The sequence below is a fragment of the Vipera ursinii genome (assembly GCF_947247035.1).
Source record: "Vipera ursinii genome assembly, chromosome: 2".
Lineage (NCBI taxonomy): Eukaryota > Metazoa > Chordata > Lepidosauria > Squamata > Viperidae > Vipera > Vipera ursinii.
Genome location: NC_139513.1, coordinates 72,722,558 through 72,742,217, shown reverse-complemented (window position 1 = coordinate 72,742,217; position 19,660 = coordinate 72,722,558). Strand labels below are relative to the sequence as shown.

The following is a 19,660-nucleotide window of genomic DNA, read 5'->3' as shown; positions in this document are numbered from 1 at the left end:
TATGCATCTGACAGCTTTAAGGAATAATAATTTAATATTTTATTTTATGGAAGTAATACCCCCTTCCAGTTGGGAAGGGGAAGGGGAAGAGAGACAATCATATATGCACTTAAATTAAGTTCCTTGTTTGCTACCCTCCCCAACATTTCTGGATATAAGACACACACAGTAAATTTTTTAAAAAATCCTTGTCTGCTCCTGAATTGTACAGGCAACCTAGTGACACAGTATAGGGTGTGTGCCACAGGCACTTTCTGCTGGTGGAAGATAGCAGTGCAATCAGGTTCGCCTCTGCTGTAGCCTACAATATCACCAGTGAATATTTCTCCCAACCACTTATATAATACATGGACCAAATATTGGTCCTATTGAACCTGGTCTTTCCCATGATCAAACTCCTTGTGGTCTAGGCTGCATTTATTTTCTGTTGTATCACTACGTCCTCCCCCTCCCCCCAAAGCCTGGCCTAGCATCTGTTTTTTAGCTGCCCTTGCCTTCAAAGGAAAGGAGTCAGACGCTCGAAACAGATTCAAATTTTTAGGCAGATAGGTGCCACAATCTTTCACTCACATGCGCTGCCTTTGACTGCACAGTAGAGTATTGCTTGACAATCTCCAGAACTATCACATCAGATGCTACAGGTGAATGGTGTCTGCAGGGTATGCCCACACAAATATTTGAACCAACTCTAGCTACACATGCATTGTCAAAACAGCGAAATGCTGCTGCTGCTGTAGCAGCCGCCAGAACACACTTGGCTAGTGAGTAGCTGGACTCACGGGAGAGATGCTGGCTGCAGAGAATCCATTTTTACTCTACCATGGAGAGCACCTCATCAAAGAGGATGTGTCCCAGCTACGGTACAAGATACACATCCTAGGGTAGATGCAGGATAAGAGCTATGGATTCAGGCTGAGGTAGAGAACCTGACCACGTTAAGCCCCTATGCACATATTCCATAGGGAAAGCCCAATACCTGTTACTTTTGAGTCGATGACAGCAACAGGAAGTGTACCTAAATTCAATAGGATTGAAGAATACAATTTGGCCTGGGTGATGCATACAGATGTGTGTGTTCTGCAAGAGGTGTCGTAAAACTGAACTCAGCTGTGCTAAAAAAAACCAGCCACTTTTCACAAGATGCTCTTGGAGGGGGGGGAAGAGTCTTCTGTGGGGAGAAGCTGCCCAGGCATGCGGCCCCTGCCCTGCAGGGTCCAGGCACTAGGAGGTGGCTGGTTTAATGTAGTCATCCACTCCTGTGATGGTGGCTTTGCAGAAGAAGCAGTCCTTATTGTTCATCAGGTGCTGGTTGATGCAGGCTCTAAAAAGGCAAGGGTTATATATATGGGCTCAGATTATGCAGAAAATGGGGCACGCATATTACAAAACAAAGGTAAATAACCCTTGAAAGGTTCAGACATCCAACAGTGTGTCTATTTTGCTCTTAAGAGCTAAACAATTTTGCTCACAATTACTGTCAAAAATAAAAAGGATACTGAAAACTTCCAATCGCTACTGCAAATCTTCCCTTCTTGCTTCTACATTTCCCCCAGGAATCAACTACCTGTATGCTTTCAAATCTATCCTCACAGTCAGAAACCTCACTTCCCTGAGTTTGAAGCAGTTGTCCAGTTCTGTTGTATAACTTCGTGGGAGTACAAGAGCCTGGCTGCATAAGCAGCCGCTTAAGAGGATTGTGGGGCTTAGGTCTTTTCCAGCAGTTCAAAGGGGATTCAAATGGCTACCACTAGATTAGTTCTGGTACAGAGCTGTGATGCTAGCAGGATAAAGGAGAGAAATGTCTGCTTCTGCAGGGATTACTCACTTGCATGATTTGTGGGAGCATGGCTTAAATACAGCAGAGATCGGATGCGCGTAACAGATTGGACACAAGTCTTCTTCACTAGTGGGCTGGAAAAAACAAGCACATACAAGTACCTACTCAACTTCAACAGCAGTTATCACCAACAGCCCAAGTACAAGATATCCAAAGACTGCTTTTCAGCTATTGGGAACCTTTCAAATGACCTGTTTTATAGCATCGGGCGAGTCTTTCATTTCTTTGCAAAACAAAATTTAAATATATGCTTAAGTATTTCAGAAAATTCATTCATAGGAATAAATAGCCAGAGAGTGATTAGAATATGGATTTTGGAATGGACTAGGGCAGGGCTTTTCAACCTTTTCAGAGATTGTACCACTTTTAGGACAGGGCAATATTCGAGTACCACCAGTTGCCTAGCAGGTTGGTGTGGCCTGCTCAACACCACTCAAGACAGGTGGGTCGGAATTGGAACAGGTCACAACAACTAACTCGATGTGGGGACAACTCGGTGCCCCACAAACCACGCCTCCCCAAACTGCTAGCAGCCAAGCACATGCGCACGTACACACACACGCACACACACATTCCGGGTTTGGTGACTTTTATCCACAGAAGAAGGAGAGGGCCTTCTCCCCAAGCCCAGGCATGATTGGCAATTTGCTAGCTCAGATGTGGATACAATTTGCTTGTCATCCTTGCACAGGGGCCATGCTGATCTTCTCTGTATTGTTCCAATTTTACCATATGTGCTGCCTTGATCTTCATGGATCAAGGGAGTCGAGTCCAACCTTGCCAAACTAGGCTTCTTGTCAGTCTCAATTCTCAAATTGGACTGTGACCAAGCAAAACAAACCTTGCGTCAAAGGGTAGAGGACATCGAGAGGCAAGCGGACTTAGGTATAGCTCCGGTGTTTCTGTCTCCAGACTATTAGATATGTGTTTACATCTGTCAGGTATCTTAGTCAGTTGGAGTCAGTAAGCCACCGGAAAGCATTCTCGCTTGCACTGTGCCATGCATTTCCATCGGCCGTCCTGTACGGCAAGTACAAAAAGACACCACTGTCTGAAAGACTCTGCTCCTGTGGCTCAGGAGAGGTGGAGACCATTGGACTCCTTCGATGTTCCTTCTACAGAGCCATTCGGGAAAACCATATCCTCCTCATAATTGATAGGTATCCTGGTCGTTCGGAAATTATTTATCTCCAGTGGCTGCTTAAGGATGAGCAGGCAGAGATCACGGTGGCCAGATTCTGTGCAGCAGCCTTGGGGATTCGCCAGAAACGTAAGTAATCATTTTAGATCTTTTTTAATAATCTTTTATAATTGATTTTATTACATATTTTATCCAGTTTTAGACTATACCCGTTGTATTTTTATTGTCAGGTCAGTATGATTCAGTTTTCTGAAGATAGCTTGCTTTAGATAGACTGACTGTAAAACTAGGCAGACCTTGGTCACCCACTGATTGCCTCATTGACTGTGATGTATTGCTATGCCCTCTTGTGATGGTTCTGTTTAGTTTTGTTTTATTTGGTTGTTTATGTGTGGCCTTGGGCTGTAATAATAAATTGAAATTGAAATGTGGATAGAGAGAGAGAAAGAGAGAGAGATCTGCAGGGGGAGATAAATCTGGAGGGCAAAGTGCAGCCTCCATATTGGCCACTTCTACCTCTCCAAGTCCTCCTTGATTAAACATACATTATATATATATATATATAAATTAAAACACAGCCAAAAAGAAAACATAGTTAAATCACTAATTACAGCTCTTTACATATTTTCTGGAAGAACCACCTTTACTGATGTTAGGAAGGAAGAGCAAGCCTTATTAAGGAGTTCTTAACAGGAAGGGAATTGAAGACCCCCAACGGTCTCGTTCTTTCTAATTTGCCTTCCCTTTGAGCCTTCAGTTCTCATTATTTTATCATTATGTATTTAAGAAGATCAAAGGCCTCCTCCATAGCTCAGGATACTCACTTAAAATCAGAACCCATAAAAATTTAGTTAATCCACAATACCGCTCTATGAAGAATGAAGATAATCTTTGGGCCCTGAGAGCATGCAGGTGTCAGGTCGGAATATTAGTGGCACACCTGTCAGCAACTGGAAGTGCATAGCTCCATGTACTTCCCTTTCCTGTCTCACAACTCAGTCCATACATTCTTTAATTTTCAGGCACATCTTTTTCTCATAAGCTCCTTAAAAAACCAACAAGGTATATTGTAATTAGCAGGAAAAATAAATCTAGCACTTCTGAATTCTTTCTCCAAGGGGGAAAGGAAAGTTCACAGCTTGCAGGTTGCTAGCAAAGTCGTCAAAGAATGTAGCTATCGCTGCTAAAGAGAAGAATAAATAAGGAATCAATTTTGCAGCTCTCTCCTGTTACTACATCCTCTTACCTCCAGGATGTGGCCTGGGATTGCACAAGGGGCAGGGCTAAAATCCAGCCAGGTGTTCAGTACAGACCTTGCCAATGTGATTTTAATAGCCCAGGAAGGGATAGGAAAACCCGAGGAAAACTTTGCCATCAATAAACCATGGTAGACTACGCTTGTTTTGCCCTATTTTGATTCTCCTCCCCAGCAGCAGCCCATCAATTTCAGAACTGCACGGCCACAAAGTTAGAGGCCTTTAGCCTCCCAATCCCTGCTTAGAGAGGGATTTGCATTTCAGCGAGAGTCAGGCCATACGCCCCCAATCAAAAGAAAAACCTGAATCCAGCGAGCCAGAAGGCAGCCCAGCCGCCGCACCCCTCAAGTTCCTTCTCCTCAGCCCCAGGGCACAGACGCAGTTGCAGCTCCTTGCCATAGCTGGGGCGGGACTTGCAAGTACCTCCGTCTGCTTCGTCCTGCACTCACCCGGCAGCCCCGACTAAAGGCCGTGCGCTCCAGCCTCACCCAGCCAAGGAAGGGGGTGGCAGCCGAGACTACAGCAGATTTGCAGCTTGTCAGGGGTGCTCAAAGGCTGCCCAACTTTACTCTGGAATGTCGGGGTTGGAAAGCGGATGGACAGCACTGCGTTTGCAGGCCTGGCGGCACCTGCTGAAAAGCCTCCTACTCCCCCACCCCGCCGCTACCTCCTTCGGAGCTGTCCTGGTCCCCACGGTTTTGAATTCTTAAAAAAAAACATGCTAGGATGTGACTTTGAAGGTTTGACACTAGAGGGAACCAGAGGAACTAAAGATTACAAGTAAAGGAAAAGAACTCTCAAATTTGGTTTACTAATACAGAATGGAGCAAAATGCTTTCACATTGAATAGATAAATCATTACCTCTAGTAACCCTTAATGGACTTTTGCTGACTAGGATTGAACAATGAGGCTTTAAGGATTTGTTTATAGATAACAGATGAGATGTGGGAGGAAGACATAAATTTTAAGAGAATTTGATAAGTTACTAAAATTGTTTATACTTATAATGAAGGGGAAGTTATATATATATATGTATATATATATATATATATATATATATATATATATATATATATATATATATATATATATATATATATATATATACACATATACATATACATATATATACATATACATATATATATATATATATACACACACACACATATACATATATATATATATATTTCTTTTCTATTTTCTATTTTTCTGTTTTTATTCTCTTCACTATTTTTTAGTGTTTTACTTTTCTTTTTTAGTATTTATTTTTTAAATGTTAATGTTTAATAACATTATAAAGTGACATTTAAAAATGGCAAAATATGCAAAAGAACCTCTTGTAAAAAAAATTAAAACAAAACGTACGAAAATTACTATCTTTTAATATAATTTTGGGAGGGTTCAAAAGATGTTGGAATAAAAATATTTATGAGTAGGTTGTCATCTCTGCATTCAGGTTATACGGAGAACGCACGGAGTCCCACTCAGCTTGAGGCTCTTAATGAAGGTTCAGATCCTGTCTCTAGTTGGGCCTTGGCTAAAACCGTGACTTCCTACTGAAACCCAGAGATGGACTGTCACATACATCCCTCCTGCTCCCGCTCACTCTCCCACCCCCACCTGCAGCAGCCTTCATACATCTCCAAATTGCAACTGGAAGATGAGCAAGCAGATAAATTAATAATTTATACCCAATCCCTGCCAGAGATCATGTTCTTTGCTGGATCACTGCTTCTCATTGGAGGTCACCCAAACATAGCAATAGATGCAAATGATATCTTTAGATGCAAGAATTAATCTTGACAGTTTTTTTATGCTACTGGAAAGCCCTCCTCCTGACACTTTTTTTTTATTTCCCACTCAAAATTAAACTCAGTTTGCCAATCTCAAGGCACAAACTTGTTTTTACCTGGAACCATGCCCTTACTGTTTTTCCTGATAGTTTGGAAAGTTCCAACTTGTGGAAACATAACCTTTGCAAGCACCTTTGACATAAAATCTGCAGTTTCATATGGTTCTACATTTCTGAACAAGATCTTGAAGTCAAGAGACATCCTAGCCTGCAAAGCGAATTAACTGATATTACTTGCACTTATACAGCTCTCAGTTTCTTGCAATTATACAGCTCCGGCATGATGTTCACCATGGATGCAGGTTGCCAAAGGGAAGAACAAGCACACATTTAGAAAATCAGAATACTTACCAAAGTGGCAGCTGCAGCTTGCTTGGATTCTTCACTGAGGTGGCCAAGCATTTGCTCCACCTTGGCTAGCTCTTCTTGGCTGATAAAATCAGTGTCTGCAAAACAAAATAAGGAAGAAGGAACTCAATGGGTATAGATTTTAAGAATATAACAGAAGAAAAAGTTACCAGTTACATTTTTAACTTTCAAAATTTCTCCATCTCTGCCTGGCTGGGAGCAGTTAAATTGAACTTGTAGAGAAGGTTGATGGCCGCAGGGTGGCAGAGTCTAAGACGTCTTCCAATTAGTCAAGCCCAGTAAGCACAAAACGATTAGTCTGAGCTCAAAATGACAACTGTGCTTTCAAAACTACTGTCCCACTGACATTTGGTGTTAGAAAAGCAAATGTGTAGAGTTCATATGTCACAGTATGAATGGGAATTTTATGCAAAAGTAATTTGCAAATGCATGGAGGTATTCTTTCTGATCAGATACACTGTAATATTTGATAAGGTTATAATTTTTAAAATATTTTATTTTTTCTGTATTCACAACACAATGAGATGACACTTAATCCACCCATGAAAATGATGTATAATGTCACAAGCAACAGAATTTATGATAAAAAAGAATAATGTGAACCAAGTTAAGACTGTTTCAGGAAGAGGTACAAGAAAAGTTCCCTTATGGTATGTTCCAGGACGCTTTTTCCCCAACCCAGTCTCTGCAACTAGGATATTGTATGTTGTTATAATATTTATTGTTTTATGGTAGCTTTCTTTCACTCTTTAGCCTTTAGGACTAATGCAACAAATTATGGGCCTTTTCTAACTGGATCAAGCTGGGAAGGGGAATAATTAGACAGGGCACAGAACAATTTTGAAGAAGTCCATGTGCCAGAAGCTAAAACACAAAGTATACAAACAAATCTGATAATCACCGTGTCAGCGAACAAATATCTAGGCTGGAGCATTTAGCTTCTGGGCCAACTCAGCAGCATTGTCAAGGGGGGGGGTGCTGGCAGATGCACAAGCTCACATTCTGGGAATCAAGCTATTAAAGAGTGGGCACTCTTTAACAGGCTGGAAAGGACCTTTTCCTACAGAGCCCAGAAATAGAAAGAGAACACAATCCCTTTGCTGCAAGACAGGGAAAGTCATAGCCAGGCCACAGAGTCTAATTGCAGAAGAGTCTTGATAGATGGGAGGTGATCCTGATCCTGTTATCAGGATTCATTTTATGAAACAATTAGCCGGGACAGATGAAGAGATACCTTACAGTACATTAGGGAAAAGAGAAGAGAATCTGCCTGTGGTATTCTCTGCAGCTGGCTCCTTTCCCTATAGCAATATTTTCATGCAATTATCGAAATAAATAAATAAATAAAAGCCTGCAGTTGTCAGGCAAGAAAGCCCCATTTATTTTGACTTCCAAGGAGCAGAAAAGTACTACAATTCCTGCAAAAACTATTGAATCTGTTCCAGTCAAGGTGCTTGAAGTTACTAATTAACAATAACTCCAGAAGGTGCGCACGCTCACAATCAATATTTTTCATTTTTGGAAAGGTTGAAGTTCCAAATTTCACAATCAAATCTCTCTTACATCTCCTGTTATATATCCCATGGCGAGCATATGGCATACCAAGGGCAACTGTGATTGCCTCATTCAAACAGTTAGAAGAGCAGTTTCCCTGGGAGTTGAGGTTCACAGAAGAGCTATTACAAGGGAGAAAACAGAGATCATGTTTGAAGCCGAGATGTTGCTGAATATTGTCTAAATATTTTTTTTTCTCTCTCTCAACAGAACAGAAACTTATTTGATTCTACAGGAAAAAATTAGTTGATCATCATCATCGCCACCTCAATCATATCTAGTTTTGCCCATCAGCTCAAGATCACTGAAGGATTAACAGCCCGTGGAAAACACAGAAATTAAGACAATGCTTTTCTTTGGGGAGCAGCATTTCCCTGTCCAGATGCTCCAATTACTTTCCTACCTTTTTGTGGAGCTAAAGACAATAATCTGCTTCTCTCTTCTTAGAGCTGGACAAATGTTTTTCTAACAGGGTTGATTTATGTGAAGCCACCTATTTTCATGGTACAGGGCAGCAATGCTTTCACTGCCCTCATTTCAGCAATGTTTGATCCATAATGACAGTGCTCACAGTAGCTCAATTTCAGTGAAATGAGTGCTAGTTTAACAAAGTAACCTCATCAAGATGGACTCATGCTCTAACACACTCCCTCATTCCCCTTAACCTTCAAACACCCAAAGCAAACCATCCATCATTTCCAAAAGCCACCATGATGCCTCTGATCCTCTTCGTTTCAGCGGCATCTCTAGTTTGGGTCATCTCATAGCCTTTTTACTTACAATGCCAGTTATTCAAAGAATGCATAGTCTTCAAATGGAGTAAGAGGATATCCACTTATGGGGAGACTGCAAAGGGTGCAGTATGTAAAAAGAGCTGAAACCTTACCTTTTAATTGGTCAGATAAGATAGCCAGTTTTGGCCAAGTGGATACATAAAGTTTTATACTTTGTTAGTGTGGTCTTGCCCTTTGGCATTTATCTCTGCTAATATCCTTTTCCAAATATTTAGACTGGACAATATTTAGAAAATAACATTACAGTGCTAAATTTAGGTCCCTCAAAAGAACAGCACTAGAGAAGGCAGACTAAGATGAAACCTGTTCCCATATTTCATTCTATGGATACATTACACAATCTTATCTTGTGTGATGGGATTAATATTATAACCTAAGCAGAGTCAAATGCATAGTGTATTTGTTTGCTCTGCTCATCAATTGAAGAGTTCCTTGGTTGCTAACATACGATCAATAAAAAGGTACAACACAACTACAAAACCCAAACGGACAAAGGAAAAAAAAAAGGAAAAACGAACTCAGGCTCTATTATTTAAAGTTAACAATTATACCACAGTTCATATAATGATAGCTGGGACAGCAAAAATTCAGGATGAGATGGTGCCTGATGGAGCCTCTTTCATTGGAGCCAATATAAAACAGTCTTTTTCTCTGCTTCCAATCAATATTCAGTCCGATCAGTTATATGTTAAGCTACTATTCTCATGGAAGAGAAATGTAGGAAGAACATATAACAATGCTTGGTCCACCCTTATAGTCCTGAAAACTGCAACTCTCCAAGTTTCTGGAAGAAATATTCTCTAACAACTTTTATCTGACTTTATAATTAAAGATTCTGGGGACTGGATCCAGGTTTTCCTACCACAAACGTGCCATGACCTATTTCAACAGTTCTACTCGGCTTTGCTAATCATCCCTATTAGAAGATGTTTGTACTATAAAGAATCATAGAATAAAATAATATAAGGACTTTGTGACATGTTTTATTGTGTTATTTTGTTCTGGATGCATTTTAACTGTGGATTTTTTTTCTCACATGGGTTTTGCTATAAAAATAACTGAATGTTTATCAGAAAAGAGGCTCAGATTTCATCTTAAATAAAGCTCTGATACTTCAAAGCCTTGACAGATGTTTCCCAGAGAATAGGAAGTTGCAGTTAGTCTTGGGCATGCAAGGACAGGAAATTATTGTATACCTCTGTAGAGTTTCAAAAAGCAGATACACTTTCAGGATAAGAACAGGTTAACGGGAAAAATACCAAGGGGACATTAAGAGGTTTTGTAGACCGTTCACAAACTTCAGAACAGGGCCTATATTACTGTCTTTTCTACAAAGGCCACCATCAATCTGACTAGGGACAAAAAGTAATGCAAGCAAGCAGTTTTTGGCAAAAGGAGGCATAACATACCGGGGATACTTACAGCTCTGCAGGGAGAAATGTTTCTTGTCAGCAGAAGATGATGTCGTTCCCAGTACTAAAGGCTCCGTGTGACCCAGTAAGTACTGAATGGAGCGGAGCTGGAAACAAGGATCTGCCAGGATCACAGCCGTTGCTCGTTCAGCCCTATAAAGACAGACATACAGATAGGGAGATCCTCTTGTTAAATGCCTTGCCCTGCAGGGTACTGCTCTGCTTACAACTGTGGCTCTTTTGTCACAAAAATGCATACAACTTACAGACCACAGCCCTCCATTAAAGAAATATGCACACTCACTCGTTGCCCTGAGAACACTTCCTGTGGGTGCTTCAAGACAGTATAGATTGCAATGATTGAAGGGAAGTAAGGCCAAAGACCCTCAACAAGCTTCAAAGGGACTAGAGCTTATTTGCTAGAAAAACAAACTCATTTTTGGAAGGTACCTGAGAATCCCTTTTGGACAGTTTATTTCTGGAAGCTAGTATTTTAGAAGCCAATGGCTTTCGCAATTGGAGTAAAGAAAGCTCACAGTTTATATGCCTCGATGTTCCCCTCCCCGCATTTCCCAAGACACAACATATTCATAAATTAAACATGTATTAAACATCAGATACTTTATTTCTTCATTTGATTGATATTTGATTCAAGGGTGAAAGACAGCTGCTTAGCAACTAGATCAGCTGATAGGCTGCTTTTGCTCTACCAATTCCAGGGAATCTTGAAAAACAATTAAATAAAAAAATACTCAGCATTTTAAAGTAAGACAAAACTGGTTGCAGTAGGAATAGGGCAAACTCCACCTCATTTATTTATGTTTATTTTAAAACAAATACCGTATCTAAGAAGAGTAAAGAAATCATTCTAAGGAACAAGTATCGATAATCCACACAAGGCTTCAAATGACACTTTATGTATTAAAAGAGAATTTTTAAAAGCCCTCTTGTCATGACTCACAGATTATTTAACTTGCCCAAAATAAGTGAGGAACAAGAAGCAGCAAGATTTTTTAGGAATAAAAAGCTATATATCCACAGAAAATCAATAATTGAACTATAAGTGAATAATACTATGTAAACTAGAAACCAAAATGCTATGAAATGGTTGCATTTTCTGGCTTATTTTAAAATGTTTACTTATAAAAATATTTCTCTACTCCTTGTATTGGTAGAATATAATCAGTAAAATAATACAAAGCAATGACAAAGCACTAAAATAGAACCACATTAAAAGCATATTCAATATACTGTACAATTAAAAACTAAACTGCAGTTACAGAAATCTGAATGGTTGAATGACTAGCTAGTTTTCCTTGCTAAGGAATAAAGTAAGGGCAGTGCTACATTGCTTGCTGGAGGAAAAGTTTCCCACAGTTGAGTCACCACAGCCAAGAAAGCCTTTTCCACACAATGTGCAATATCCAATAGTAAGATGCAAAGGAGGGTCCCTAAAGAATATCTTAATAACAGATGGGCCAATAAAAGGAAATAGCCAAACCATGGAGCCAGTTCAATATGTCAACGCTAATGTCTTAAACTTGGAATAAAAATATATTGACAATGTGTGTAATTTCTTTAAAATGTATAATGTCTGGAGTCTAAATCAAATTCTCAGTAGCATTTCAATTTTCTAAAACTATCCCAGCCTTTATACGTATCTAATGATGCAACAAATCAGAAAACATCAACAGTCTCTTACAGAAGAAACAGCTGATAAGTACCCTGCAGATTACAGGCGCCACTAATAATTAATATTTTCAGAAAAATCATCTGAAGCCTTCAAGTCCCCAGCTTGCACCAAGGTAAGAATCCTAGAATACTGAATTCTATCAAATATACAAAACTGTAGCTTAACAAAAGATCTTATAAACATAGCTATAATTTTATCTTCCTTCCTCTTACCCTTCCAGTTTTAAGAACTGAAACTTAGAAAGGTGGGCAAAATAATTCATCCTCTCCCAACTACTTTTACTGGATACTAGGTACTAGGTTCCTTTTCCACACTTGGAATACTGCATCCAGTTTTGGTTACCACATTGTAAAAAAGATGTTGAGACTCTAGAACAGGGGTGTCAAACTCAATTTCATTGAGGGCCGCATCAGCATTGCGGTTGCCCTCAGGGCCGGGTGGGTGTGGCCAGGGTGGGCGTGGCCTGCTGGGTGGGCATGGCTAGAGTGCGTATGGCCTACTGGGTGGGCGTGGCCAGCTCTACATCATTGGCATCAAGGGTGCCTATGGGGGGCCTGGGCAGGAGTGGGACAGATCTGAGGGTCTCTGGCAGGAGGAGGGTCTCTGGGCCAGGGCCAAGGCAGTGGGGAACGTTCCCTCACTGTTTCCAGGATGGCTTCGCGGGCCACATGAAACCACTTTGTGGGCCGGATCCGGCCCCCAGGCCTTGTGTTTGACATGTCTGCTCTAGAAAGAGTACATAGAAGAGCAACAAAGATGATTATGGGACTGGAGGCTAAAGCATGTAAGGAACGGCTGCTGGAATTGGGAATGTCACTCTAGTCTAATGAAGAGAAGGGTGACATGATAGCAGTGTTCCAATAACTCAGGAGCTGCCACATAAAAGAGGGAGAAGCAACCTAGAACTAAGGAGAAATTTCCTGACAGTTAGAACAATTAATCTATGGAACAACTTGCGTCCAGAAATTGTGAATGCTCCAACACTGGATTTTTTTATGAAGAGACTGGACAACCATTTGTCTGAAATGGTACAGGGTTTCCTGCCTGAGCAGGGGGTTGGACTAGATGATCTCCAAGACCTCCAACCCTAACCCTATTGAGTCCTTACCAAGGACCTGGGATAGGCAGGTCTGGATGCTTGATGTTGTTGTTGTTGTTGTTGTTATTAATTTGCTTTTATAAAATAAAAAGTAAACACACATAGCTGTCCTTGGTTTTTAATGACATGTAAATAACTAAAGCTTTAATGTAAAAGCCAAGGAATCTGAAATGAGTATGTTTTCCCACTACAAGGATAACAAAGAGTTTAATACTGGGGGGGGGGGGGAAACGGTTGAAGGTCTTACATCTCCTGTCCCAAAAGACCTCTGAAATTGCACTCACACACCCCTCTTGGCTCAGCCTTTCTGCCTGGTGCAGTTGGGAAATAATTGATTGGCATGAATGGAGAGGGTGAGGTCCAGTGGTGGGATTCAAATATGTGAACAACTGGTTCTCTGTGTGGATGCTGCTTCTGGAAGTCTGTTCTGGGCCTGGGCAACAAAAAATTAGCTACCGGTTCTGCCGAAGTGGTGCAAACTGGCTGAATCCCACCACTGGTTCGCTCTCATTAGCACATAAGGGAGAAACAACAACAGCAGTTTTTATAGCAACTCCTGCCTCTGTAATTTTTAAAGTGCATAATTAGGGAATTAAATTAGGGAATTTAGCTAGATAAAGGACACAAACATAAGCCTTATTAAAAAGGAAACAGACAAAAAAAAGACATCAAACTTGCTATGGAACTTAGGTGGTAAAAGATGCTGGACTATAGAGTTGCTAAAGTAGAGAGAATGTCTCCAGAAAATATTGTCCTCCAGGGGGAAAAAATTAAATATTCTGAGCAGAACACAAGAATCAGTTTGCTAATAATCAAGAAAAACTCTATTGTTCAGAAAAATCTAAAAGGGTTAAGCTCACTAGGATTTCATGGATTAAAAAAAGAGAGAAAGTGCAATCCAAATATTACAGTCAGTAAAACAGACATAATCACTTACAGTCAAATTAAAGCTGAAAATCTCAGGACAGATTAAGCAAAACATTTATTGCTTGAGCTTCTGATGCTATCCTGGATCTGCGTAGTTGTCTGTAACCTTTTTCCAGAGGCTTCTGTTCCTACGCCTAGGTCCCACAGCTTTCCAGGGCTTAAATTTAAAATAACGCTTTTCCTTTCTAGAGAGAAGAATGGCAGACTTCCTCCTTCTGCTGTGGTTTAGATGCAAGTATGTATTAACTTTTCTTTTTGAAATAAAAAGATACTGATTCTGTGCCTTGGCTAATTGTAAATACCAGAATAACCCATGGGCTCTATTCTGATCTCCAAAGTATGCCCATTATTCACTGCTTAGTTCTGCATAATAGTTCAGTGGGACTGAATTGCTCAGCTGTTCTGCACGTTCATCCACCTATACCCTCTTTCTTGGAAGTTGAACCCAGAAGGCGACAGGCCTCAAGATTCTGCATTATGAGCTGCTCAGAGTTGGTGACGACTGGAATACAAGCCCAATCAAGTAAATAAAGACACCACCTTTTCTGCCACGTTCTGCAAAGCTTTCTTTCTTCTTTACATCTATTAGTTGCCATGTCAATGAAATATTTTTAAACTGAGTTGACCTACAAAGCATGAGAGAGCTCTTGCCCTTGCCTCTGGCTCAAGTGCCAGGACATTTCAGCCAGTAAGAGGGTGGTGTCCGCTGCATTTAAAAAAAAAATCAGCACATTTAGTACCTGTAATGAGCAACCTGCCAGCCTATTGGGAAAAGGGCAGAGCTATCCTATATTTTCCTTCTATTTTCTGAAGCTGTGATTGGGACGTCGTGTGGTTGAGTTCTCCTTTCCTCAAATAAAGACAAAATATAGAAGTGGTCTTCCTGAATCCTTTATGAAGAGCAAAATGACAGGTTTGCTAAAGTGCAGCGGCACATGGGTTCAGGGAAGCTGAGGACTCAGCTGTCCCCATCAATATTTGGCTCCCCTTCTCTCACTACGAGAGAAAACCTCTACTACAGTAGACTCAGCAAAGCAGCATCCTGCAAATGTAAACCTTCCAGTCATATTAAGAAGAACACTGTGACAGTTTTCCTTTGTCAGAATCTTTGCATTCTGATTCTTTTGAGTTCAGCATCACAGATGTGGTGTATCTGCTACAAATGATTATGCTCACCAAAAATTAAGAGGGCCACAACCCACGATTGCGTTCTGAGGGTGAGGGATTGACAGGAGGAAACTGTTTGCTCCTAAGAAGACTATGTTCCCAGTGCCTTAGATGGTTATGGCAGAAGTACCTGTTTCAATGTTGTTTCTCAGGGAACCATAGGACTACATCCCTCGGGGAAGGGAGGCATTTGAAACAATACACGCATACAGTTCCAAACTCAATCATAAATAATCAGAAGATGGAGCTGACTGCAGCCATCAAATGTTTTGTGTCAAATTTAATCTTTTCAGTTGAGGAAAATTCTGTTATTCTAAAACCATTAGGTGCTCTCGTGTTACTATTGTTAGGAAGGTATGCTATTTTTTCCCCGTTTTGTTGTGACTGAAGCGCTTGAAAATATTTGAGAAAACTTGAAAAGGAGGAATGTCCCTTTTCAGCATGTTAGATCTAATGAAATTATAGTCAGCAGAGTTCTTCCTGGTAGCTAAATGTAACTGGATATAGCCCAGATGCTTCCTGCTTATCTTCCACACAATAGGAATCTGCTTTACATTTATACTTTTCAAGAGAGATGTTTACTTTCTCTCTTGAAAATACCACTGCAGAGTGCATTTGAAAAAAAAAACATATATAGAAAAAATTCCCACAAATGGAATACGAATAGGCTAAAAAGAAAAGTGGTATAGTGCTATTTTTCTTTGAGTGTACGTTTTTGGCATAGAGGTATACATTTATTGCATGATAGAGCAATCAACTTTGTGAATCTTCATATGCATTCTGGAACAAGGCTAGACATCTATTGCTTCATAAGAACCAGTTGAGAGTTCTCTTCCCCCACCCCCAAAGGCTATAGAGATAACGCTCATCACTGCAGCAGTTAATTTTAGCTATGTGGCATTGACATTCATGCTCACTTTACTATGTTTACTTACAGTGGTGGCCAAAATTGTGGAAACCTTTTGGGAAAAGTGGATTTGAGGTCTGATGGCTAATAACACTTTTTTTGGAGTAGTACCATAAAATTATATATCAATGGAAAGATAATTTAATCAAGAATGTAATGCAACAAAATTTGTTCAATTATCTGTATTCTATGAAAAGGTATAGCCAATGGGCATGAGTGTTTAGAGAGCCAATCAGGTGTCATCTTGTTTTGGCAATGAGCCAATCAGATCACAGGATTCAGTTAGTGATGTCATGTATTGAAGCTGAGAGGAGGACATTTGTCAGGGTGTTATGTGATCGCTATCAAGTTGGTTGTTTTTCCCCCCCCTTTCATTTAGTGAGCTTGTAAAACGTAATAAAATTAAAGTAATGGTGAAAAGAGTTGACTGGTTGCCCAGAAAGCGATGTAAAATAGTATTTATGAAGTGAACAAGGCTACAGTTATAAAGAAATTAGAAGAAAAATTGGTGGCAACTTAACCAAAGGTGCCATTTCTACTGTACACTTTTCCTAAAAGGTTTCCACAATTTTGGCCACTACTGAAACAGCAACTTTATGGATCTAGCAAGGTCAAATCATGCTGATGATACACAGATTCAAAATATCTTTTACGGAAAACTATGTTTGTTCTTTGTCTCCAGCACAAGTTTCATTTTCTTATGAAAGCTACATAATAACTAGACCACGGAGGGGAAGATAATTCCAAACAAGCAATAAAATTACAAGACTGCTTGTTTTGGGGTGTATTTCACCCAAAGGAGGTTTGTCTCCTTTTTGAGTGACACATTAAGCAAAATGCTAACAAAATAGAGAAGTTAAGAAAACACTGAAATATTTTAAAGATTGCTAATCCAACCAAATGCTACATGGTAATTATGCTATATTCATCAGCAAGTAATAGCTATCAGCTATTTGAGGTAAGCTGGCTCAAGAACCATTGGAATTCTACTTTATTGTTTTAAAATATAATAAAATTTTGAAAGCTGGAGTTTCTCTTCCCCCCCTCCCTCACCTTATATCAAAGAAAATCAAGGCTGAGCAATCGTCTTTCTCCTCCACTTTGTTTTCATGCTAATGCAATGTTTACAGAATCTGCATTTTCTTTTTTTTCAGGTCGTTTAGTCTTAAAGTGAAGACACTATAGTTTCCATAGCACTTTTAAGTTGTTTCTGTGACCACAAGTATCAGGTTTGAAATACAGGTTGTTGTTTTTTAACCAAATGGCAAGTTAGTTCATCATTCTAAAATTTAAAGAATAAAAAGGGTTAAAAAAACCATTTAAATTCATTCAAGGCTTTCCTTAATGAACCAAAGCCAAGATTAATGGATCTAATCTTTGGATAAAAATCAGACCTGTGAGAAAGAACACTCGGGAAGAGGAAGTATAGAACCATTTCCTTCACCTTCTGTATACAATATTCAAGTCCAGCTTTAAATATAGCTGCCTACAGGGAGGCATCTGGCAAGTATTTCTTCTAGAGCAGAACTCCTTCAACTGGAAAACAGAGGGTTAAGTGCCCATCATATCCTGCAGCTGCAGCAGCCAAATTAGTCATTTGCTGCCCTAATGGAAACCAATTACTCGGTTTTGATTTTCACTTCCTTCAAATAAAGCAGCCTAGGTCTCCCTGGAAATTACACCCCAGGCCCTGCTGTAACTGCCCCTGCAATTACTCTGCCGACATGCCTGGTCAACTACCTTCAACTGTGCAGGGGGCAAAGGGTAATTCAATGGCATGCAATCTCTTTCAGTCTCTGATGAACCTTCAGAGCAAGAATAGCTTTCCGGCTAGCCAAACAAATGCCATAAATATCTGGAGTTTCTACCTGTTTGTTTTTTTAAATCTTAGTTACCAGATGTTGTTTATTGCATTTAAACATCCAATTTTCTAACAAGATGCAGTATATTAATAGATCAGCCACAGACAAATGTGAAAGGAAGAAAGTCCAGATAATTACTCATAACAATACTGTTAAAAGAAAACCCCAAGAAATATTGTTTGCAAATAGAAATGATGGAAAAAATAGTGAAGCGTTGAAGCATACAGATGTGCTATGAAGTTGATTCTTACAAAAAATAATGGCTATAACAGATTTTACCGAGTCTGGAAAATGTATTTTTCTCAAGAGAAACTATCCATTTGTCCTTCTCACCGTCATGAAATGTGCACACATATTTTCCTAGAGAATAACTTTATAGCTAACATCTTGGCAAAATCAGTCACGCAGTAGCAAGGCAGTGACTTCTAAACTAACACAAGCTACTAATAAAAGGTAAGATGCAATATAGCAATAGCAATAGCTATTGCTGTATTGCTCCATGGTACTTTACAGCACTCTCTGAGTGGCTTACAAATGTCAGCATATTGCCCTCAACAATCGCATTTTACTGACCTTGGAAAGATGGAAGGCTGAGTCAACCTTGAACTGGTCAGGCTCAAACTCCTGGCTGTGGGCAGAGTTAGCCTGCAGAACTGCGTTCTAATCCCTGCACTTAACACGGCTCATAATATCCAGGAAGAAAAGAAACAACTCCTTGAATATTGGGGACACACTCCTAGCCATTTGCTCAAGAGTAGAGGAAGAATATAGGGAGCTACCTTACAATGAGTCAGATTCAGGGCTGCAGGCAAAGTAGAAGTGGTAGAGCATGTGCCGCACATGAAAGAAGTTCCACCTTCAATCCTTGCCATCTCCAGATAAGCTGAACTTTATGAAACCTTGGTTAGTATTCAGTCAACACGGGTGACACTGAGCCATACGAACCAGTAGTCTGACTTTGACTCAGCGTGAGGCAACTTCTGATATTCACAGCAGGGAAAAGCATTTATTATTACTACAACTTGAAAATGAAACATAGGGCTTTAGAGAACCATTTATTAAATCAAATAAACAGAATGCAACAGGACAACTTCCTAGATTGTGGGACAGGTTGGTTTCACCCAGCATAGCAGAGGAAAACTTACTATATGACTATACTAGAGGACAATCGGTAGCTATTAACTCACATCTAATTACTTTTATTGTACAACTTTTGGGAATTTGCCAGTGAAACAAGGTAGGTTTGCTCTCATAGAAGCCATTGCTAGGATTATGAAATCATATATTACTGTGATCATTGTACTTATACACCAAAATCCAGATAGCACTGAAGGCTATAATCTGGAAGAATGGACCATGATGATGATGCAACATAGCAATAGAAAAGCTCTCAGTGAGTTTTCCTAATCAAGATTTCAGTGAAGAAGCTTTCACACAAGAGTGTCAAAGAAGTAGCTCTTTAATTTCATAGCAATGAAAGGCTCAAATGCAGTGTATCACAATGAAAACAGAAGCTTTGATGCTAAGAAAAGGGCACTTTGTTTGTGCACTTTTGGGAGAGAGAGAATTAGAATCTACTCAATTACTAAAAAAAATGTGTAATAGAGCCTGTCTCCATTCGAAAGTGCAAGATTATGCCTGAGTAGATAAACTGAGTAGAGAAACACTGATAAAACCTACTAACTTCAGTGATCACAAGTGGGCATTGTTTCATCTTTGTACTTCAGTGTCATTGAGCCTTGGTGAAGCAGTGGGCTAATGCCTCCTTAAGTAACACCAGCTGCCT

At 39.9% G+C, this 19,660-nt stretch overlaps 1 protein-coding gene and 1 long non-coding RNA gene across 3 annotated transcripts in view; one reads left to right on the top strand and one right to left on the bottom strand.

The window, feature by feature from the left end:
- Window positions 1-11: 11 nt before the first annotated feature.
- RNF123 (ring finger protein 123) overlaps window positions 12-19,660 on the bottom strand; it is a 112,628-nt gene continuing 92,979 nt past the window's right edge. For both annotated transcript variants that reach the window (XM_083356120.1, XM_083356121.1), the window contains exons 36-39: window positions 10,230-10,372; window positions 6,442-6,536; window positions 1,826-1,911; window positions 12-1,321 (exon numbers count right to left, since the gene is read on the bottom strand). In XM_083356120.1, coding sequence (XP_083212246.1) covers window positions 1,222-1,321; window positions 1,826-1,911; window positions 6,442-6,536; window positions 10,230-10,372 — 424 coding nt within the window. In that variant the 3' untranslated portion in view covers window positions 12-1,221. The remainder of the gene's footprint in view (window positions 1,322-1,825; window positions 1,912-6,441; window positions 6,537-10,229; window positions 10,373-19,660) is intronic.
- Window positions 7,013-9,781, top strand: LOC310635713. Its single transcript, XR_014491489.1, has 2 exons — window positions 7,013-7,109; window positions 8,224-9,781. It is a non-coding gene; the product is annotated as an uncharacterized lncRNA (long non-coding RNA).